The sequence below is a fragment of the Furipterus horrens genome, unplaced genomic scaffold (assembly GCF_987537825.1).
Source record: "Furipterus horrens unplaced genomic scaffold, mFurHor1.1.pri manual_scaffold_7, whole genome shotgun sequence".
In the NCBI taxonomy this organism is placed as follows: Eukaryota; Metazoa; Chordata; class Mammalia; order Chiroptera; family Furipteridae; genus Furipterus; species Furipterus horrens.
Window position 1 is genome coordinate 102,768,995 of NW_028327177.1, and position 23,895 is coordinate 102,792,889.

The window sequence follows — 23,895 nt, forward strand, 5'->3', positions numbered from 1 at the left end:
AATCTGATTATCCTTGGAGATTCTTGGGGCTGCCTGAAATGTAGACTTGAGGTTGCTGAGATCTTCATTTAGCTGTGGTTGGGTTGGAGGGGTGTGTCTTCCTTTGTAAGAAGTCCTGGAGGCAGCACAGTTCTGGTACAGGTGACCTGCAGACCCTGTCTAGGGTGGAGGGACTGGCTTTGGGGGCTTTGAAGGCAGTTGGGGTGGGGAGGGTAGGTCTGTGTGACCATCTCATCTACAGCATAACCTAGAGTGGGTTGCGTTCTTCAGTGTGTCAGCATTTCTAACACCATGAAGTTATTAGGATTCAAAGACCTGGGCAAAAGGTGTTGCACAGTGATGTTAATGGCCACCATTTACTGAACTCTGACTCTTAATACAAAAGAGGTCATTGGTGTGAGTGTCCAGAGGAAGGAAATACCAGCAAATATTTCTTGAGAATGCACTGTGTACAATCCTCTGTGCCAAGTCTTTTCCATGGATTATCTCAGAATTTTACAACACCCCAAGTAGGTGCTATATAGTTGCCTTTCTACCAGTGAAGAGACTGAGCCACGGAGATGTTGAATAACTTGCCCAAGGTCACACAGCTAAGGAGAACTCGTCCTATTCAGAGACCTAGGAAGGGCGGGAGTGGAAAGAAGCAGATTGTTGAGGGAGTGCTCCGGGAGAGGAAAGGTCCTAATAGCTTACCAGGTGCCCCAAACCCTTCAGCATCACGGACAGCTCTGCAGAGGGCTTGGGTTTTGCCCGGGAGAAATGTACTGGAGGGACTCTCCCAAGGTACTGGTTGGAATTGAAGTCTGGATAGGGTTCCCCGCTGGCCCTAGGCTGCTCCAATGGGGCGGGGGCCACCCGCAGGGCTGGGCGGGGCTGTTGCCATCTGGAGTCTGTGCTGACAGCCACAGTCTAGGCGTGAGCTGCGGGAAAGCACACCGGGCTGGAGGGAGTGCAGCTGCCGCCGCGGCGGCACCTGGGCCGGCCCCGCCGCCGCCGCCACCCCTAGCCTTCCGCGGCTTCTGCTGCCTGACCAGCCATGTCTCTCAGCGGAGCCTCTGAGCGCAGCGTCCCGGCCACCAAGATTGAAATTACCGTGTCCTGTCGGTGAGCTGGTCAACTGGAGAGGGCTTGGGGACTGCCTCTGACACAACTGGCTCCGGGGCTCGGTGCGGACAGGGGCTAGACCCCGGGGGAAAAAGCAACTGGGGCTGGAAAATCGCGGATGTAGACTCTGAGTTCGGGGAGGGGGTTTCCTTGAGCAGCCCCACCTGCAAAAGAGGGCTCACTCAGCTTGTGGGTTCAAGGGATGCGTCGCGGGGATCCAGCAGGATCTGTGTCCCAGGAGGACAAAGTTCCGGGGCTAACCCTCATTCCTGGGCCCCCGGAGACAGTGTAGACGCGTACGCGTCTAGTCGCAGGCACACAATCCTTGGGGTGATATTTCCGGTGCTGTCCAGGGTGCTAAAACGCGGACCCACCGCTGGATGTAATGAGGAAGGGAGGTGCAATTTGAGCCCCACGCCTCCCCTGGGTGCCCAACTCAGGGCAGAGTCGAGGCGGTGGGCTTCAGAATGATTCACCCTCTCTGTCTGTCTGTCGCTTTCTCTAGGAACCTGCTGGACCTCGACACCTTCTCCAAATCCGACCCCAGTAGGCGGCACGAGGGCGGGGGTGGGGAGGAACTTGGTGTGCGAGCACGATTGAGGAGCTGAGGAGCGGGGAGGGGGTGCAGACTGACCTGACGTCCTTCCCTCCCAACCCCCACTCCCGCCTGCAGTGGTGGTGCTTTACACGCAGAGCCGGGCCAGCCAGGAGTGGCGGGAGGTGAGTCTGAGAGTCCTCTTCCAGCCCAGAGCTGCCCCTGGGAATCACCTCCCCGCTTGCAGGCCCCACGCTGACTCTCGGAACCCACCCCATCCCCGATCCAGTTCGGACGGACAGAGGTGATCGACAATACGCTGAACCCAGACTTCGTGCGCAAATTCGTCCTTGACTATTTCTTTGAAGAAAAGCAAAATCTGCGCTTCGATGTGTGAGCCCCGCCCAGTATTCTGGCTTGGATCGCCCGCAGACCTGGATCCACCCGAAATTTTGGCTGGCCACGTCCCCACCTGGCTTCCTGGGCTGGTTTATCCCCTGGGCCCAGTTCGGTCCCACGATGAAGGGTTTCACTCTAGTCTAGCTCCGCCCTCAAGTCCAGTTTGGCCCTGCCCTTAGGCCACATCCAATCCAGTTCACTCCCCGGGCCTGATCCTGCCCACAACTCTGCTCCGTAATTTACCTCCACCTCCATCTAGGTCCCGCCCCACACACGACCCCGCCCCCAGCAAGCCCTGACTCTGCCTTGCCCCAGGCCTCACACTCTGGCACCTGCCCCAAAGAAGACCCAGGTTTAATTCGGGTCCAAGCCTCTCCCCCACCCTCGATTTTAACGAGGCCTCTCCCATGAGCTCCGCCCCACTCTGGTTCCACTCTCTTTCCAGGTACAACGTCGACTCCAAAACCAACATTTCCAAACCGGTGAGCCAGCGTCCCCTCGTGGGCTGGGCATACAGGCAGTGCTCAGTATGTTAAATTACCCTCTTTGGAACCCTCCTACCCCTCAGCCCCGACTCCACCTCCTTGGGTCCGAACCACCCTCCCGGCCCTCCTTTCCTGCTTCTGCCTTGGTTTCCCACCTGTGCCTCTTACTCACTGCTCCTCTTCCTTCTCGGACGCTGCTGGGTCCTGCAGAAGGTGAGGCTGAACCCCGCTGGGCGGGGTAAGAAGGGTGGCGGTGAGGGGTGGGATGGCAACCTGGACAGCAACTTTATGTAATGGCAGGGCCAAAAGGGGAGCTTGCCTTGGACCCCCTCACCCACCGTCTCCTTTAAAGCACTGGCTGGGCCTAAGTTCTTGCAATGTCCCGCCTCCTCAGAACTCCTTGGTCACGGCAGCTGGGCTGGGCTGGGCTGGGATTCTGCCTCCCGGCCTCGCTGACTCCATATCCTGATGCAGGATTTCCTGGGACAAGCGTTCCTGGCCCTGGGAGAGGTGATTGGAGGCCAGGGCAGCCGCGTAGAGCGACCCCTCACGTGAGCTGAACCGGAAGGGGTGAAAGGGGAAGGGTGGGTGCCTCCAAATTTTCTTCCCAAAGACGCAGCTGACCTAGTAGTAGTGAAAGTTGGGATTCCCCGGGTAAGGAGACTTTAATGGTTCCCATCACCCTCGCCAGACACTCCAATCTCAAGGACTTGGCTGAAGTCAGTCTCGGGCCTGACATGTCTTTTCGCTCTCCTCACTTTTTCTGAGTCTTTCAACCTTTAAAGTCCATTTTTAAGCCCTTCTCCTTCAGGAGGCTTCTACTCACTTAAGTCAAATCCTCTGGAATTTCCATTACTCACTAAGTATTTATTAGCAAGTTTTATATGCCATACCTTGTGCTTGGCACCAGGGATTTATTCATTCTACAAATATTAATGGGCATATGCTCTATATCAGCCACTGTCCAAGGGACTTAGGTTATAGTGGTGCACAAAACAAAGGTTCCTGCCCTCGAGGAGCTTATACAATAGAGGTGGGGTGGTGAGACCTACAAAATACACATAATAAATAAGTTAATTATGTAATATATTAGAAGACAGTAAGTGCCATTGGGAAAAAGCTAAGTAGAGCAGAATTTGGGGGTTTGGAAATGCTGGGTTGGTGGGAGTTGCAATATTCAACAAAATGGTTAACTAGGCCTCTTGGTGAAGTAACTTGGAGCAATGACCTGAAGGAAGTAAGGGAGTAAGCCATGCAGATATATGGAGGCGGAATATTCCAGGCCGAGGAAAATCCTCAAAGAACAGCAAGAGGCCAGTGTAGCTGGAACAAAGGGAGCAAGGGGAAAGAAAGGAGGAAGTGAGGCTGGAAAGTTAACATAAAGGCCTTATAGCCACTGGAAGGACTTTAGTTTCTACTCTGAGTTGGGAGTCACTGGAAGATTGTGAGCAGAGAAGTGACATGATCTGACCATGCTTTCAAAGGAAGATGCTGGCTGCTAGATTTAGAATAAATCCTGGGAAGACAAAGGTAGAAGCAGGGAGGCAACTGGAAGGCTCTTGCAGTAATCCTGGGTGGTAGTAGTGAAGGAGAGGAGAAGTAGTCAGATTCTGGATATATCTTGAAGGTGGAGCCAACAGATTCCTGACAGATTGAATATGGATATAAGAGAAAAAGATAAGTCAAGGATGACATCAAGGTCTTTCACCTAAACAAGAAGAAGAATGGAGTTACCATAGACTGAGAGAGTAAAAAAAAAAAAAAAAAACATAAGGGAGGAGTAAGTTGGTGGAGGATTCAATCAGGAGTTCAGTCTGAATTCAGTGTTGAATTTCATAATTTTTATTAGACATCTGAGTAGACATAATAGGTAATAAGGTACATGAGTTTTAGATGCTCTTTAAGGCCATGAGACTAGATGAGCTCACCAAGAGAGTGAGGAAAGAGAAACAAGACAAAAGATCAATACTCCAGGAGTTGGAACTAGAAAAAGAGACTAAGAAAAAGCATTAACGAAGTAGGAGGAGAACCAAGAGAAGGTGGTGGTGTCCTGGAAGCAAAATGAAGAACATAGATCAAGGAAGAGAGAGTGACTAACCTTGTCAAATGCTTCTGCAGGTCAAATAAGGTGAGAATTCAAAATTGGCTATTGGATTTAGCAAGACAGAGGTCACTGGTGACTCTGACAAGCATAGTTTTGAAGGAGAGGTGGAAGTGACAGTTGGAGGGATGTAGAAAAGAATGAAAAGAGGAATGGGAGTCAAGGAATCTTTCAACAGGGTTTTGCTACAAAAAGTAGAAGAGAAAAGAGGGGTGGTCAGAGAGGAAAGCAAAGTCAAAAATAGTTTTATAATGTTTTAACATGAGAAAAATTATGCTACACTTGAATGTTAACTGAAAAATTGATATAACAAAATGAGGGGGGAATTGCTGAAGTAATGTCCTTGTGTAGGCAAGAGGATGTGGAATGTAGCTTGCAGTGGAGGGATAAATTAGGCACATGGATAGTCATTTATAGCAATGGTAGGAAGAAAGTCGTGTGGGTGAAGATCCTGGAGGCAGGGGAGGTGTGGTGGTGGGTCTGTGGACATTCTCCTCTGGCTGCTTCAGTTTTGTCAGTGAAGTAGGAAACAAGGTTATTGGCTGAAAGTGAAGATGGGGAAGGAGGCTTTTCAGGTTTGAGGAAAGTGGAGGAGTGAAACTGCCATCTATCAGAACTGAAGAGTAAAGGTTCTTGGGATGTCTAGTATAATTAAGGACCCTCTTGAGGTTTGTGACCATGCATTTAAAATAAAACCAGTAAGCATGAAATTCACACTGGGTGAGGAGGGGAGGGAGAACATCAAAGAGGTGAAAAACAGTGAGAAGGCAGTAGGTTCAGAGACTTTGTCCTGGATGTGCAAGTGAAGAATCCCTGTACTCATCACACGTATCTTTTTAAAGCACAAAAAGTCAGAGTTTGAAGAAGCCAAAGAAATAGTTCAGCATTCTCATTTTAAAGATGGGGAAAATCACATAGCAAGGCAGAGCCAGAACCTGTACCTGGAACACTCCTGACCTAGTTTTCCGTCTCCCGTACTTGGGATCCTTTTGAAGATAAGGGTTCACGGGTCCATATCAACAAGGTCCCTGACTGCTTAGGGACCCAAGGCAAGTTGGGGATGGGTCAGAAGAGGTTATGGTTGACCTTTTTTTAAAATTTTTTGTTTTATTTTTAGAGTGAGGAAGAAAGGGAGAGAAACATTAATGTGTAGTTGCCTCTCACGTGCCCCCAACTGGGGACCTGGCTCACAACCCAGACATGTGCTTGACTGGGAATCAAACCAGCAACCCTTTGGTTTCCAGGCCAGTGCTTAATCCACTGAGCCATACCAACCAGGGTTTACCCTTGTCTTTTTTATTTTACTCTTCATAATCTTTGGAAATCACAGCATTTTTGACCTAACAAACCAGCCCTTTACCCCAGGTCTGGATAGAAATTCCTGTCTCTAATTCAGAACTGCTACATCGTACTCTACTTTCCTGTTGGCTTTAACATCCCACCTCCTCCTGGAAGCTGGGTGAGGGCAGGGTCTAGCAGAACTGGGCAGTGCCAGCTGACCAATTCATACCTAGCACAGTGTTTGGCATATAGTAGATACCACAGTCTGCTTTGAGAAATATAACCACTTTCATGTCTATAATGTTTTTCTATCTATGCACTCATTCAGATCTCTTCACAGCTCTATAAGTGGGCATGATTCCCATTTCATAGAAGAAAAAACTAGGGCCCAAAGAAAGGGGAAATAACTTGCCCAGTACTCTAAATCCTGTCTTTCCCAATGCTACCATTGAGATATTTGCCTAGCCTATAGTAACCCCAACCTTCCAGACTCTAGACCCCTCCCCAGTCACAGTTAAGCCCTTCCCCACTAGGAAACACTCAGGACAAACGGGGACACACTTGGGGGCTGTCAGTAAACGGCAAATTGAATCCTTTGGCCCACCCAACCAATCTCAAATTGGCTGCCCCAATCCTTGTTACCTACTCTTCCACCCTCACAAAGAGGCTTTTTTTGCTTCCAGGGGTGTACCAGGCAAGAAGTGTGGGACCATATTGCTGACTGCAGAGGAGCTTAGCAATTGCCGGGTTAGTAAGGGCCACATGCTAGACCCAGGAGGCTTGCTTCTCTCTCCAAACTCCCTTTAATGGGCTATCTGAGGCTATCAGAAATTTGAGGTCAATAGTCCAACTTCATCCCTAGGACATTGCTACCATGCAGCTGTGTGCCAACAAGCTAGACAAGAAGGACTTCTTTGGGAAATCAGACCCCTTCCTCGTGTTCTACAGGAGCAATGAGGATGGCACGTGAGTCGCTACCCTTTCCAGTGGCACCCCACCTTCCCTGCTGTGACCTTGGGCCCATTAGGGTACTTAGACTGGGCATCATAGATTCCACCAGGACCTGAGTCCAGAATTCACTCAAGGCAGCACACAATATATGCTTAACAAGTGGAAGGATCCCAGGAATCTCCCAAGAGTGTCAAGCCCTCTCTCTGGGCTCAGTCCTACCCAAAGGCAGATTCTAATCTTGCTCCTCTCCAGGTTCACCATCTGCCACAAGACAGAAGTTGTCAAAAACACACTGAACCCTGTGTGGCAGCCCTTCAGCATCCCTGTGCGTGCACTATGCAATGGAGACTATGACAGGTCTGCTTCAACATAAGCTAGGGAATGAGAAAACAAGGGCATAAGAGTGGAGCCCCAGAATGATGGCAAAAGGGTCGTAATAGTGTTGGAGCATCCTGCTCAGTGAGATGGCAGTTTTGGGCATGGAGCTGATTAGATGGGGAAACAGATGGCCACAGGGATGGATAAGTGGATGGATGCATGAATGGATAGATGTACAGACAGATGAATGGTTGGATGGATGGATGGATGGATGGATGGATGGGTGGATGGGTGGGCAAATGAACAAATAAATGAGCAGACACATGGATGGATTGTCAGGTGGATAAACTGGTGACGGGGTGGATGGGTGTTATAAGAGGATCGATGGGTGGGGAGAAGGTGAGACAGATGAATGTGTAAGTGGACTGATGGCTGGATTAGTGGACAGACAGATGATGGATGAGTAAATGGATGAATGGATGGATGGCTATATGAGAGATGAGTGGATGGGTAGAGAAGCAGAGGGATGACTGGAGAAGCAGAAGGATGACTGAAAAAGCAGAAGAATAAGTAAGTGGAATGACAGGTAGACAGATTAATAGATGGTAGATGGATGGATGGATAAATAGATGGATAGGCTGACCATATGAACTAATAAATGGACAGTATGAAGATAGGTGGGTGTATAGCAGGATGGATGAGCACATAAATGGATGGTTATGTAGATGAATGGACTATCAGATGGACAGATATCAGGTGGTTGGGTATTTGGTTGCATATATGAATGGACAGGCAGATGGATGTCTGCATGCATCAGTAAGCCAGTTAATAGCTGGATGTATATTTAGATGGATGGATAAAGATAGGAATTAATACATAATTGGATTGGCAAATGTATGGGTAATTGGGTGGCTAGATGGACAGAGAGAAGGTTGAATGGACTGCCACACAAATAGGTGGACACATGGGGATGACTTAGGCATAGTACAGGTAACCCCCATATAACATGGCTGTTAGGTTCCTAACAAATACTGTGTTATATGAAACAAAGAACTAGTACAAAACAGGGGGGCTAGGTTCCAAAAATTAAAAAAAATACTATTATATTTTTATAATTAAGAGAAATATCTTTATTAAAGCAATTTTCATCATAAGTATTACATATTAATATTAATTAAGTAATGTTTTCTTTGTCATCACTACTAAGCTCCATTAACCAAATGTGTTTTCTTTTTGACAAGATATCCTCATCCTCTGAACTTTCTTCAGCATTATCTTTATTTCTATGCTCTACATTTTGCAAAAAATCTTTTATTTTAGATTGCTTGCTTTTAGCTGAGACATCTTTATAAATTTCATTATACAGTGCTAAGCACTTTTGAAGTTGTCTCTTCTTAAACTTTGTGCTCCTTTCAGTGCAAGGATCTTCACTTAAGAAATATGACTAACTGTTCGGCTAAGTCTAGGCCTTTTGCTTTATGCTTTTTAGAGTAAACTGTTTAACTTCTTCATTTTCATCAGTGCTATCATCCCTAAATTATCTTGGCACATTCCAGATGTCATTTCCCCCGAAATTGCTTTATCAGTTCCTTCTTCTACCAGCAATTCTTGGATATCTTCTACAGTCATATTGTGTTAGAGCGAAACCGTGTTATAGAAGTTCTGTGTTATATAGGGGATACCTGTAGTTAAAAACAAGGTCTTTGGAACTAGGATTTCTGAGTTTAAATCTCAGCTCACTTATGATCCTTAGTCAAGTTATTGGTTTTTGTACCTCGGTTTCATTATCCAAAAAATAAAAATAATAGTACTTATTTTATAAGGTGGTTGATGAATTAAGTGGGACAATCTGTGAAAGTTCTGAGAACGATGCTTGGAATATAGTAAGACTCAATAAGTGGTAAAGAATAGCAATAGTAGTACAAATAGCAGTAGTAGTAATAGTAGTAGTGGTAGTAGCAGTTGATAGTTGGGAATTGTGCATGAACCGATGAATGAATGGATAGGATGGATGGACAAATGGGAGGAGTGTTGAAGGAAGGACTGATGGGTGGATAGGAAGATAATTTGTGTATGGTTAAGTAGGGCTGTCTCTTAAGATTTGTCATACACATCCAGCCTATCTCTATCTTTTGCATTTCAGAACAGTGAAGATTGATGTGTACGACTGGGACCGGGATGGCAGGTGGAACTGCCTTCTGCATGTTACCCAAACAGTTCCCTATAATATTCAGTGCATTCACTAGGAACCCCAAAGTGGTTTTGGGAACTAGCAAGGGTGATGATAGATGCCAGGCCCTTAGGTACGACTGTGTCTCTGGTACATTGTCTCTTCCTTTCTCTGCCCCTTAGCTTGGCCACTCTTCTGGCCCCAGTCCCAATGCCCTGCAGCTCAGGTAGAGGCAGGGGATAGTGAGAACAAAAGGCTGGTTTTAGGGCTGGCTCCAAGCCAGCAGCAGCTACTGCTCATCCACCCCTCGCCTCATTGCAGCCACGACTTCATTGGTGAGTTCACCACCAGCTACCGGGAGCTGAGCAAGGCCCAGAACCAATTTACAGTGTATGAGGTGAGAGCTCCAGCCCTTCCCTGATTGCCCAGGTTCTCCTTCCATCCTAGAGTGCTTGGTCTGTAGTTCTCTTCCTCTGTTTCCCTCCATCACCATTATCTTCCTTGCTTAGGTACTTAACCCTCGGAAGAAATGTAAGAAGAAGAAATATGTCAACTCAGGAACTGTGAGTGCTCCCTGGAGCTCTGACCCTCCCTGGATCCTTCTGTTTCTATCTCTATAGATATAGCATGACACATATTGGGGGTACTGGAAGGCTGTGAACACAGATTACTTGGATTAGTAATGTTGGGCACAAAGTGGAACCATTAAGTTTTTCTCTCTTTTTTTTCTCAACCGTGGAAATTTTTTTATCTTTACTCTGTTGCAGAATATTTTTTTTAAAACATAAGTTGTATTTAATATACTTCTGGAAATCCAAAAATGTTCCCAACAGCTTCTTCTTTTTGCCTTTTCTGAAACTGGACAATGTGGGACAGGGTGCGGTGGCATCATGTGTCTCTCTCTTTTCCAAAGTAGTAGGGCTTCCTCTTCTGTCCCACAGGTAACACTGCTATCCTTCTCTGTGGATTCTGAATTCACTTTCGTCGATTATATCAAAGGAGGGTGAGTCACAGACCAAGGTCTGGGCTAAAACAATGAGTTCCTCCCAGTACTGAGCCTTCGTTTTTCTTATTTATGAATGTTCAGGATTCAATGAGATCATGAGGATAAATTTTAAAACACTTGGCAAAATATAAAGTGCTCTGTAAAATGCATAGTGTTGCCAATTTTTAGTTCTCTTTCTGAGGCTTCATCCATAGTTTCCAGCACCCCTGAAGTCACGGCTATAGTGAGGCCATGGATGGGTGAGCAGCAGCTGCTGCTGGTTTGCAGCCAGTCCTAAGATTACAGACCAGTGGTCTTCCAAGGTGGACCCAGTTATCTGACAGGGACCCATACAAAAGTTATGCCCAGGCAAGAGGGACAGATCAAGAGAAAGGGAAAAGCCAACCAGACTATAGACACATTCTGCTTGGTTCAGTGGAGGCAGGCAGACCTGGGAAAGGTACTTTGCTTCTCTCATCCTCACTTTTCTCCTATGTAAAATGGAGATGTTAATTACTACTTCAGGAATATAATAAGGGTGAAGTTAAATTACATGTAATATACTTGTCACACAGTAGGCATTTAATTCTGCTACCCAAAGTGTGTTCCATGGACCATCAGCATCTGCATCACTTGGGAGTTTGTTAGAAACATAGAATCTCAGGTTTCATCCAGACAATCCAGATCAGAATCTACATTTTAACAGGATCCCCAGGTGATTGATATGCATACTAGTATTTAAGAAATACTGGTATAATAAGTATTAGTCATTTACTTCTCAATCCATCTACTTCCCTGACAGGACCCAGCTGAACTTCACAGTAGCCATTGACTTCACAGCTTCTAATGGTGAGCATGTTCAGGGAATGGGATGTGGAGGAAGTCCTTAGGATTGGCCTGAATTCTAAGCTAGGGATAAAAAAAGTCCACTTACCAGGAAGCTCTGGCTTGAGGCAAAGCCCAGCCAGGCTCCAACTGGGACAGGATTATTGGGGGGATGTTATTGGGTGTAAGGGTAGGCAGAGGATACAGGAAAATAAGTGGGTAAATGGATCAAGAAAGTTGAATGGATACATAGCTCAAGAAGTGGATAAGTAAATGAATGAAGGGGAGAAAATAGGGGTTAGGGAAAGATGGATAGATAAAGGGGTGGTGAGTAATGACTGGGTGAGTAGATAGATGAACAGAGAGGACAAATGGGTTGGAGAGTGAGTACAATAGGATGCATGGATAAATTATATGTGGGTGGATAAATGGATAGATGCTTAAATTAGGAGCAATGATGGGTAAGTAGATGGGGAATGAATAAGTGGACAGGTGGATGGATCCCTATGAGGATAGACAAGCAAGTGAATGAGTGGAATGGATAGGGATGACTGAGTGGGTGGACAGAAGAATTTGGCTGTATGAATGGATGGAAAAGGAAGGGGAATGGCAGGTGGACAAGTGAATGGATAAATGGATGGATAGGTGAGTGGATAGTTGGATAAGAGAATGGAAGGGCAGATGGACAGAGGTGGACAGGCAGACTGATAGATGGATATATTCCAGCAGATGGGTGAATGTGTGGATAGTGGATAAATCGATGGATCAATATAAGGATTGGTGGGTAGACAGATGGATGATTGGGTAAAATAATGAAGAAGTACATGGGTAAAGAGTAGATGAATGGATGCATACAAGGATAGGCAGATGAATAGATGAATAGATGAATAGATGGATGAGCAAAGTGTCCATGAGGCTGGGGCTCCTGTGTCCCTACAGGGAATCCCCTGCAGCCCACCTCCCTGCACTACATGAGCCCCTACCAGCTCAGCGCCTATGCCATGGCCCTCAAGGCAGTGGGAGAAATCATCCAGGACTATGACAGTGACAAGCTCTTCCCAGCCTACGGCTTTGGGGCCAAGCTACCCCCAGAGGGACGGATCTCCCATCAGTTCCCCCTGGTATGGTATGGGCCAGAGCCTACACTCCATGCCCTGGCATCTAGCCCATCCAAGTTGACAAATTTCTTCTATTTACATTTCTTCTAAGGGTCATGGACCTGCAGAGGAGCAGAAAGCTATGATAGGGTAGAAGAGCAGGGAGGGTAGCAGGGCTGGAGTTTGGAGGGAAGCATGAAAGAGAGTGATGGAAAAAGGAAGGAGTGAGCCGGGATCAGAGCACTACTGGGTATACCCTGCATGGGCTTGGCCCAGCAGGGCATCTTTTCTGACAGAACAACAATGATGAGGACCCCAATTGTGCGGGCATTGAGGGCGTGCTGGAGAGCTACTTCCAGAGCCTGCGCACAGTGCAGCTCTATGGGCCCACCTATTTTGCTCCTGTCATCAACCAGGTGGCCAGGTAAGGAAACTGGATGGGGTTTGAGAAGAATGAGGGGCCCAGACAGGGACTGACTTCCCAAGGATAGTTAGGACAACTGTCAGTGAACTTGTGCTTTGGGGAGAGGGTAAGTTTGTGTTAGCCAGGCTTTGGTATAAAGAGGTTATTAAATGGCTTATTCTCGGGCAGGGAGGGTATCAACAAACTACCCCAGCCCCTTTCCCTGGGAACAATTCAAGCTTCATGTTTGGGGAAAAAATAAAAAAGGCATATAGTACTACAGTTAAGTCACAATTTTTTAAAGTATATTTTATTGATTGTATTGTTACGATAGTCCGACTTTTTTTTTTCCTTTGCTCCCCTCTGCCCAGTACCCCCCTGTTCCTCCAGTAATCCCACCCCCCTTAGTTCATGTCCATGGGTCGTGCATATAAGTCCTTTGGCTTCCCCCTTTCCTATATTATTCTTAACTTCCTCTTGTCTATTTTGTACCAAGCGATTATGCTTCTTAGTCCTTGCACCATTTCCCCATTTCTCCCCCTTCCCCCTCCCAGCTGCTAACCCTCCAAATGATCCCTATACCTATGATTCTGTTCCTATTCTGGTTTGCTTAGTTGGATTTTGTTTTTATTTTTTTAGATTCAGTTGTTGATAGTTGAGTTTGTTGTCATTTTAAAGTTCATAATTTTGATTTTCTTTTTCTTAAATAAGTCCCTTTGACATTTCATATAAAAATGGCTTGGTGATGATGAACTCCTTTAGCTTTACCTTGTCTGGGAAGCACTTCATCTGCCCTTCCGTTCTAAATGATAGAGTAATCTTGGTTGTGGGTCCTTGCTCTTCATCACATTGAATACTTCTTGCCAGTCCCTTCTTGCCTGCAAAGTTTCTTTTGAGAAATCAGCTGAAAGTCTTATAGGCACCCCTTTGTAGGTAACTATCTGCTTTTCTCTAGCTGCTTTTAAGATTCTCTCTTTGTTTTTAACCATTGGCATTTTAATGATGATGTGTCTTGGTGTGGTTCTCCTTGGGTCTAGCTTGTTTAGGACTCTGTGCTTCCTGGACTTGTATGTCTATTTCCTTCGCCAAATTTTGGAAGTTTTCCTTCATTATTTTTTCACATAAGCTTTCCATTTCTTGCTCTTCCTCTTGTCCTTCTGGCACCCCTATGATTTGGATGTTCGTATGTTTAAAGTTGTCCCAGAGGTTCCTAAGCCTCTCCTCATTTTTTTCAGTTCTTGTTTCCTCATATGTACTAGTTGACTGTTTTTCTCTTCCTTATGTTCCAAATCATTGATTTGAACCCTGGCTTCCTTCCCTTCACCATTGGTTTTGTATGGATTTTCCTTTGTTTCATTAAGCATAGCCTTCACTTCTTCCTTTATGTGTCTGCCATGCTTAAGCATATCTGTCAAGCCTGTGAGCATCTTTATCACCAGTGTTTTGAACTCTGCGTGTTAGGTTGGCTATCTTCTCATTGCTTAGTTCCCCCACTGGAACCTTTATCTGTTGCGTCTTTTGGGCCATACTTCTCTGTCTCCTCATCTTGACAGGCTCCTGTGTTTGTTTGCCTCTGTGTCTTAGGTAGAGCTGTCATACCTGTTATGTTGTAAGGGGTGGAGCTTTAGGTATTCGTCAGTACAGGGTGACCAGTTTCGCCACTTTGTGGTGCTGTATGTTGGGGAGAGGTCTGAGAGGTAACAATGCCGTTTGCTCAGCACTCGCCCCTTTTCCAGGCACTTCTCCCACTTCCATATGGGACTGGAGCCTCTCTAGCTGTTGCCCTGATCGTCGTTCCCAGGGTAGGTGGATCTGCGAATGTTCTAGGACTGTGGGGGCCCTTTAAACAGGTGGACTCTGCTGAGAGACCAGCAGTTTCTTCCTCCGCTCCAACCCCCACTGATTTGCACAGTCAGAAGCAATGAGGCTTGATTTTCCCGGGCGCTGGGACCATGAGCTGTGCTGACTGGTCTGGTGCTGGGAGTGCTTCCCAGGTGTCCCTCCCTACTTTTAAAAACGTGTGACTGTGTTTTCCATCGGCCTGCTGCTGCCTCCACTGCTACCACCACCAGTACACTGCGTCCTCTGCACCCTGGCTCTGCATTTCCTACCTGTCTGGATGAGTATTTCTTCTTTATATCTTTGTTTGTTGGCCTTCCATGCAGCTCAGTTTTCTGAAACTTCTGGTTGTCTCTAGTTTTGAGGTACTGTAGTTGTATTCCTTCTTAGTTGTGGAGGGAGATGCAGTGTGTCTACCTACGCCTCCATCTTGGCTGGAAGTCCAAGTCACAAATTTAGGATCAGATCTGGGAGTGATCCTGGTTTTACCACTTACTAACCATGTGACCTCTCTGAGGCCTCTCTGAGCCTCCATTTCATCCCTGTAAATGGCTGTAATAATAGGTAACAATAGCTCCTTCTTTATAGGGTTATTGGGAAGTTAAAATTAGATAATGTAAGAATTATTAGCACAGTAAGTACTCAATAAATGGCTGAATAAAAAATATCTCAGCTTCTCTGGAGCAAGCCTTGTGCCTTTCCCCTGTCCTGCCCCAGGAGCATTACCTTTGCCTTTCTCCCACCTAAGCTCCAAAGGCCCTTCTTATGCCTCTGTAACTTGTTTCCTGAGTCCATGCCACCCAGCTGGCTCACTTCTACTACCTCTGTAACTTTCTAAATAAACTTTCTCATAATTTGAAATATATATGTATGTACATATGAGTAACTCCAAATTTTCAGAATAAAAATATAAAAAGGAAAGCCCAGATACATATCAAATTATTTTTAAATGCAAATAAAATGACAGAACTAAAACCAAACATGACTCAATAACCATAAATTGGGTAAGCTCACCTACTAAAAGAAAAAGATTCTCTGATTAAATTTTAAAAATAAATAAATTGTACTAAATATTGAATAGAAGAAACCCAACTAAAACAAAATACATTGGAAAGTTTAAAAGTAAAAAGATGAAACAAAAAGAATAAAAGTAGAAAGATTTCAGGGAGATTTATATGTTCATAGACTTTCTTTTTCCCTAATAAAGTTTTGTTTATTTTTTAACTCATAATAAGGATAATAGTTTCTTTAATTATAAAATAACATCACACATAACAGTGTTATAGAAAGTTTCAAGAATGGAGAAGTGAAATAAGAAATCATCTAGAATACTGCCCATAATAATGTGGATATATATAGAGTTCTTGACAGTCTTTTCCTTACACATCCATAATTGCAGTCAAATTACATGTAATATTTCCCTACTGATTATTTTCACTTAATATTGGTACCTGAGCATATTCTTTAGTTGTTATTAAACAGATTTCTCAAATATTTTCTTGGACAAGTTCACTGATTCATTCACTTAATTATTTAATAAACATTAAGAAAAGGGGCAATGTAACATGAATGCAGAATGTAGAATCAGATAGGCTAATACATCTGCTCTACCATGCACTAGCTCTAAGACTTTGGGCAAGACTCTAACCTCCATGTGCCTCCGTTGTAAAAATGGTGATAATAATATCCACATCATCAGGTTGTTAGCTATTACTGTTACTATTATTATAGTTATTACTATTCAAAGGGCATCTGCTGTGTGCTCAGTTCTCTGCTGGGGCACTAGAGACTCACAGATGAATCAGATCTAGTCTCTGCCCTTGGGAGCTCCTGTCTTGGTGCGAGAGACAGAAATATAAATAAATCATTACCTTCTGTAGGCCAGAGCTTCCCAGACTTTTCCAGCAAGTCGCCTGTCAGCAAACGCAAGTGGCTGCTTCCACCAGAGGAATCTGGGGGCACAGCTGAAAGCAGCTAGACTGAAAATGTTTTTGAAGTCCCTGTATTTTTCTTAAAAATTTATACTAATTTTACATTGTTTTCACAGTGTCCATGTTTGCTTTACTTTAGAAAATAAAGTGTTTTAAGTGTACTTAGAGTCATCTAGCTTTATCCACAAGATCATAGAGTAGAATGGATGTTCCAGGTATTTTATTGCCTTGGGTTCCCACAGGCACACAAGGTGGTACCCGCAGGGGTGTGAGAACCCATTTGGAGGGGTAAACAGCCCATCTCAGTGGGCAGTATCATAGAAGGCAGAGGGAGAACAGGGGAGGGTGTAACCTAGTCTAAGAAATCCAAGGCAGCCTACTCATGGAGGGGACTGCCATGCTGGGTCTAGAGAAGGGACTAAAGTAGGCCTGCGGAAGGAACCACATGTGAAAAGCACAGAAGCATGAAGGGGCAAGCTCAGGAAAAGAGTGAACAGTATACTAAGATCAGAATGTGCTGTGCATATAGAATGGAGGAGTATCCAAAGAGCAGGCTGGGAATGAAGAGAAGGCATCAAGAACTCAGGCTTTCGGCTCAGCTGGTCAACCATGGACTTGGACCATGGCTTAACATCTCTGAACTTCAGTTTCCTCACTTTAAAAATAGGAATAAAAACGTGTCTACCTCATAGAATGGTGGTAAGGATTAAATTAGAGCATGTATATCAAGTGTGCAGCTGTGATTCTGATGATCTCCTTTTTTTTCCCACCAAATAAGCCAAGTGGGGCACAGACAGGTCTCCCCCTACCAGTCACCCATCTCCAGGGTCTAAGTGGCCTTGGTAATGCTTGTACCTACAGGAAGCCAAAAATGTAATTCCCATGTCCCCAAGCCCTTCTGTGCCTCCCACTGCCCCTGGCTCACAAATGCCTTCATGAGTGGGCCCTCACCCACTGCGCCAACCACATCTCTCTTCTGTAGTCCTCATGTGCCACCTAAAACATACATCTTGGTTTGCACATCCAAACCCTCCGCCTGGAACACTTTTCCCTTTACCTTCTTATCTGCCCCCCACCGCAACAACAGTATCTTCACCTGGCTAATTTGTATGCCTTCTTCATTTTCAGATCTTAGATTAGATGTCATGTTTCAAAGCCCTAACCTCAATGAATCTTAATGGTGTAAGCATCCATGTCCCCCAAGACAATATCCTATTCTCTGCTGCGTGCTCAGTACTGAGCTTGATGCCTGACACACAGCAGGTGCGCAATGATACTTGTAAACCAAGTGAGTGACAGGAAATGGTACCAGTCCATTCTGGCTGTGGCCAGAATTCAGAAAAGGAGCAAGGGCTGCTAAAGATTATACCCAATTCCACTCTAGGAACTGGGCAAAGTGAGCCATAGCTATTTGAATTCTCCACTATTCTTTTCTCTGATTTTTAGATATCAGGTTTAAATAGCAGCACAATGCAAAAGAACTTTGTGCAATGATGGAAATGTTCTATATCTGTGATGTCCAATATAGTAGCGACCAGCTACATATGGACATTGAGCACTTGAACCCTTGAACTGTAGCTAGGGTGAACAAGGAACTATATGTTTAATTCTATTTAAGTTAATTCATTTAAATTTCAATAGCCACAGGTAGCTAGGAACTACTTTATTGGGTAGTATAGTTCTACCTTTCCAACCCTCACAGGGCTGTCAAGAGACCTGGGTCTGTCATGGCCTTATGTTCTCTCAAGGTCTTGTTTTTCTTATTTTGTAAAATAAGGAGAACAGATTCAATTACTTCTGAAGTCCTTTTCAGATGGAAAAGTGTTAGATTCAAAGATTGATGGTAAGAGAAGGAAAAGGAGTTCTGGGAGCAACAGTTAGACCAGCTGAGGACCCAGCAGCCCATGAAATGGGATATAGTGGGATATAGTCAGCAGAGGGGAGGAGGGAGAAAGACAAAATAGGTGAGAAGAGGGAAAAGGGGGGCCTTTAGCCTTTGGTCATTCTCTTGTATAAACACCAAAATCTTTTCAGAAGCTACAAAGCCCTGCGTGGTCTGGCTCCTGCCCTACCTCAGCCACATGGTCCGCTCTATTTCTCTCACTTTCTGGGCTCCAGACAGGGTGGGCTTCCTTCAGTCCCATCACAGAACCTTTGTCCATGCTGTTCCTTTTGCCTAGAATGATCCCCCCTTCACTAAGTCTCTTCTTCATCCTCTAACACTGTTTCCTTAAATAAGCCTTCACTGCCCTGGACTATGTCAGGATCCCCTACCATATACTGTCATAACAATGTCCCTTTCTATCACAGCACTTGTCACAAGTATAATTTTATACTTATTTCCATGATTCTTGGATCAATGTCTGCCTCCTATTGAGAGGGCTGGGGTAGATTTGTTTTTCCTCGTGGTGTTCCTTCAGCGCCTAACACAGAACCTACCATAGTAAGTGCCCCATAAATCTTACTGGAAAGATGATAGGCAAGGGGAGGCAGCCAGTCTGGGGAAGGAGTATGAGCTTCAGAATCCCCAATCCTTGCCTGCTACATACATGCTGGCTGTGGAAGCTTTAGGAGTCAGGTGTTTCCCTTGGCCTCTCTGGGCTTTCAGCTGGATTGTTTTCTTGGCCTCTCACCCAGGACTGCAGCCAAGATCTCTGATGGTTCCCAGTACTATGTTCTGCTCATCATCACTGATGGGGTCATCTCTGACATGACACAGACCAAGGAGGCCATTGTCAGTGTGAGTCTGAGGAAGAGGGCTTGTCAGGGAGAAGTCACTTTTAACAACTGTGAAGGGGTAGAGATTTTAATTGAATATCAATTTAATTAAATAATAACTGTGAAGGGGATGAAAGCTAACAATTTAGCCTGCCAGTTTCATGGAGGCTGGCAGGAAGACACAAGACTCATAGATCAGAGACAAAGGATTTTGTTATCCCCACAATAGCAGTGGCTCAAGTATTGGCATTTTCTCTTATTCTCTGAGTCCCAGTTCATACAAGGGGATGTGAAAACGGCCAGACAACACGTGCACCCACAGTGTGTTGCATTATGGGCCAGAAACCCTGAGATTAGGAACCCCATATCTTTTATGATGGACAGTAAGCATGCCTGTCCTTTGTTCCAGTGTGAGACATTTTATTACACTGGACATTAAATAAACCTGCCCTTTGTTCTAAAGAAAGACACTGTATCTTTCAAAGCTGTTTGTTAGGCAGACATCCTTGAAAAAATAGTCTGGAACAAAGGAAATCAGTGCCTATGGTTGCAAGATGTGCAGAAATGCAACACACACACACACACACACACACACACACACACACAGAATTGCTTCCACCAGTCACCTCTCTTATTATGACTACTCACCCCAGCCATTCATTCTCTTCCTCACAGGCTTCGTCACTGCCCATGTCTATCATTATTGTTGGTGTGGGACCAGCCATGTTTGAGGGTGAGTAAGATAGGGGGTGTCCATGAGAGGGACCAAGAACTACGGAAAATACAATAGGAGAGAATCTGAGCACCCAGGCCTGCCTCCCAAAAAAGACAGGATGGATGCCTGTGTTGGACCTTGGCCAAGTCACAGACCTTTTCTGAATCTGGTTCCTCATCATAACTGAGGCTGTTGACCTGAATTCTTCCCTCTTGGGATTCCTGGGAAGATGGAATATGTGGGGAGGCATAATAGTAATGCCATAACAATGCCTAATATTTGTAGGATTTTAATACAACCATTAGGCATTCTCATAATGACTCTAAAGGGGAGCTAAGCGGGAGGGGGCATCATGGGTTGGTGTGGGAGGAGCCAATCTGCTGAAGGTGTCTTTTCTGCAGCAATGGAAGAGTTGGATGGCGATGATGTGCGCGTGTCCTCTAGGGGACGCTATGCTGAGCGGGACATCGTTCAGGTAGACCTGACCTGGAAGAGGAAGTCACGGAGCTGAAAGGGTGGGAAGGAGGGGCTAAGTTGGCAACCGCTCTACCTTCTGCCTTCATAATCACCCACCGTTCTTCCCTTCACTCTTTCAGCCTTCCTGCTTTCATTGAATAAAATCTTAGTGAGAAACAGACAGGTTGCTGTAGCCATTATGGATCCATAGTGTAGGAGATCTCCAAGGCCCCTGCCTTCTAGTGAAGGCAACCAATAATAATCACACAGCTAAATATCTCATTAGATTGTGGTAAGTGCTCCACAGCAAATGCCACTGAGAGCCTATAATAGGGGCCTCTCTTAGATAGGCAGTCAGGAAAGGCTTCTATGAGGAAATGACATTTGAACTGAAACCAAAAACAAGATATAAGCATTACAGGCAGAGGAGCAGCATGTGAGAAGGCCCTGAGGCTCAGAAGAATTGGCCCAATCATAGAAAAGGCCAGGGTAGCAGGATCACGGTAAGTGAGAGAAAGAGGAAACCAATGCTTTGCTGATCATGGTGAAGATTTGGGGCTTCTTTAAAAATTGAAAGCTCTAGAATGTCTTTACATAGAGGAGTGAAATGGTCAGACTTCCGTTTTAAGAGGATCTCTGATCCACGGAGGGTGGAATGTAGCAGGGCAGAAGAGAAGGGAGGTAGATCCACTAGTGAAGAAGCCTTTAAATAGTAGAGGTAAGATGATAGGGATCTGGATGGAAATAGAAGCAGTGAGGATAGAGGGAAGAAGTGGGCTCAAAATATTATTTAAGAAAAATTTTATAATAGCTGACTATTTGAGTAAATGGTGATGGAGAGTGAGGAGGGGCTTCAAGGATGATTCTGTTTTCTAGCTTAAGCAACTGGGTGAGTGATAGTCCCATTTACTGGGAAGGGGAAAGCTGAAGGAGGAACAGATTTGGCAGAAAGGGTTAGGATTCAGTTGTGAACACTGGATTTGATGTATCTAAAACAACTGAAGGAACATGTGATACAGGTAACTGTAGAAGTATATAAAATCATCCAGGAAGAGAAATGAGAGAGAGAAGGGACCAGGTTTAAAAAGCAGATAGACCCCAGAGGAATGGCAGAGGGTAGGGGAGGGAAACTTATCCAGAAAGGGAGGAGCAGCTCCAGCAGTGTGATGTGTCAAGAGCAGGATGTGTCCAAGAAGATTATGGTCAAATGTCATGGAAAGAGAAGCAAGATTAGGACAATTACTATCCACTGGACTGATTTGGGAATGTGGGGCTGTTGACAGTAGCACCAAAAGTAGTGTCAGTAGACTGTGTGAAGCCAAACTGGAGTAGGTTGAAGGTGAACAGAAGGTGGAAAAAAGTGGGTGGGGAGAAAGCAAAAGTGGAAAGCTTTCTAGGATAGAAGGATATTTGGAAAGAGATGTTAAGGGTCAAAGAGGAAGCCTCCCTACTTCCCCACTTCCCCACTCCCCTCTCTACTGGCCACCACTCACTCTTGATTGTCTGTGCCTGTTCTAGTTCGTCCCATTCCGAGACTATGTCGACCGATCAGGGAACCAAGTGTTGAGCATGGCCCGACTAGCCAAGGACGTGCTGGCAGAGATTCCAGAGCAGCTGCTGTCCTACATGCGCACCAGGGACATCCAGCCTCGCCCTCCACCCCCTGCTAACCCCAGCCCGACCCCAGCTCCAGAGCAGCCCTAAGGACCCTACTTATCCAATGCCTGCAATCTTCCCACCCACTGCTTCTGCTGAAAGCCAGAGGCACCTAGAGCCCTATAACTCATTGGGAGGCCACCTTGGAGGATCAGTGCTGGGTGGTCAAGTCCTCCACCCCCTCACCCACAGAAGGGCCTGGCACTGTCACCACCTCCCTACCTTCATGCCAATAATAAAGCTGATAATAATAATTACTCCACTTCTATCTCTTGGGTCTTGGGTGGGGGAGACTAAGGGACTCAGGGGCTGGCACACCTACCGGAGGGAGCAAAGACAGCTTCAGCCAGGATTTATTCCCATCCTATTAAACATTCATCCAATCATTTTTTCAGACATTCTTCAAAGACTTTCAGGAGCGCTAAGTAAAACTGTGTACATTTTTTTCTGAGAGGAGAGAGGCTGTAGCCTTCATCAAACTCTTAATGGAGTTCCTGATCTCAAAAGAGGGCAGCTTTAAGATGATTGTATTAACTCTGCTCTGACCTGAGTTCTCTGAATGAGAATAATAAAAACAGCTAATATTTTCTTTGAGTATTCATTACATAACACACAATGCTAGGTGATTTATAAGCATCATCTATTTAATTCTTACAACAATCCTGTAAGGTAGGCACTGTTATTTTATCTCCATTTTACAAATGAGGAAACTGAGTCTCAGAGAGATTAAGTCACTTATTAAAGAGAACTCATCAGCTTGAATCCAGATTCCAGATCTTAACCAGAAAACATCTTCCTGGAGTGTTCTTTATTAAGATAAAGCTGGTTTGGGTTTTTTGTTTTTTTAAGACACTGTATATAAAAACATACATTATAGTGGGTCGGATGCAAGGTTTACATTAAGATAAAATGGAAGCTTCAAGATCCTTTGGACTTCACCCCAGAACCCTGGAAGTCCGTTTCACACTCCTCTTTGATGACAAAACTGAAGAGACTCAGTTACAAGCATGATTAACAAGTGAACTCTCTCTCCCTGGAACCCAAGTTCTCCAAAGCCCCCAAGAACTGACAATAAAGCTTTCGAACTCCGTTTTACAAATAAGGAGTTTAAAGTAAGAATTGAACAAACTTGCTCTAGATCACATAGCTATTAAGTGGCCTAGCCACATTAAAACCAGCTGTCTGTTTTGAGACCATCTTCCAAAAGGCAAACCGTAGCAATGATACATTTTCCCGCCAAACTACAGGGTACTAGGCATCTGAATCCCATTTTACAGTAGTTATGCCCTTTCACACCCCAACAGCCTTCTGCACCTCTCCAAATCCGGCCCCTCCTTACGGATCCACACCTTCCCAAATTCCTTCCCCTTCCTTCAGCCACGCCCAGTTATTCCTAACCTTGTCTGGTCCTTTCCGTCCAGTCCCGCCCCTTCACCTTTCCAAAACCCCGCCCCTTCCCTTGAAGCCTCGCCTTTTTTTCCCAGGTCTGTCCTTTCAGTCTAGTCTAGACCATACAGCTCCACCTTCCAGGCCAATCCAAAACCTCGCCCTTTCTTTTATGAGGCCCACTCTTCAGTTTGGCCCCCCTCTGTGCCCGGGTTCGGTCCCTATTCTTGCTAGGTCCTGCTTTACAGATAGCCCCGCCCCCTCCACAGAACCACGCCCCCTCCCCAAGTCACGCCCCGTAGACTGGTTAATTCTCTTCCAGCCCCGCCCCACCGCTACCCATAAATCCCGGCCATGCTTAGACTCAAACCCGCGTCCCTCTTGCTCTCGGCCCTGCCTCCAGCCCCGCCCCATGGCTCCGGCTCCGCCTCACCGCCTGCCTCTGAAACCAAGGCCAGGTCTTTACCGCAGCCGCGGCGCCAGCAAGGGGGAGGGAGAAGGGAGGGAGGAGACAGAGGGGGAAGGGAGAAGGGCGGGCTC

General features: G+C 45.6%; 1 protein-coding gene across 3 annotated transcripts; it reads left to right on the forward strand.

The window, feature by feature from the left end:
• The first annotated feature begins 924 nt into the window (after positions 1-924).
• Positions 925-22,226, forward strand: CPNE9 (copine family member 9). Of its 3 annotated transcripts, XM_090284112.1 has the most exons (21): positions 925-1,104; positions 1,610-1,650; positions 1,778-1,824; positions 1,929-2,032; positions 2,484-2,520; positions 2,734-2,736; positions 2,998-3,074; positions 6,589-6,652; positions 6,768-6,871; positions 7,109-7,213; positions 9,318-9,359; positions 9,666-9,741; positions 9,854-9,907; positions 10,286-10,347; positions 11,132-11,178; positions 12,094-12,275; positions 12,548-12,675; positions 19,062-19,164; positions 19,818-19,875; positions 20,259-20,332; positions 21,832-22,226. In XM_090284112.1, the coding sequence occupies exons 1-21, from the start codon at positions 1,037-1,039 to the stop codon at positions 22,015-22,017; spliced, it is 1,662 nt and encodes a 553-aa protein (XP_090140238.1). In that variant the 5' UTR covers positions 925-1,036; the 3' UTR covers positions 22,018-22,226. The 3 variants fall into 3 exon arrangements, with proteins under 3 accessions (XP_090140238.1, XP_090140236.1, XP_090140237.1); XM_090284110.1 differs by lacking the exons at positions 2,734-2,736; positions 2,998-3,074; positions 6,589-6,652; XM_090284111.1 differs by lacking the exons at positions 2,734-2,736; positions 2,998-3,074; positions 6,589-6,652 and having other exon boundaries at positions 20,259-20,372; positions 21,832-21,894.
• The last annotated feature ends 1,669 nt before the right edge of the window (positions 22,227-23,895 follow it).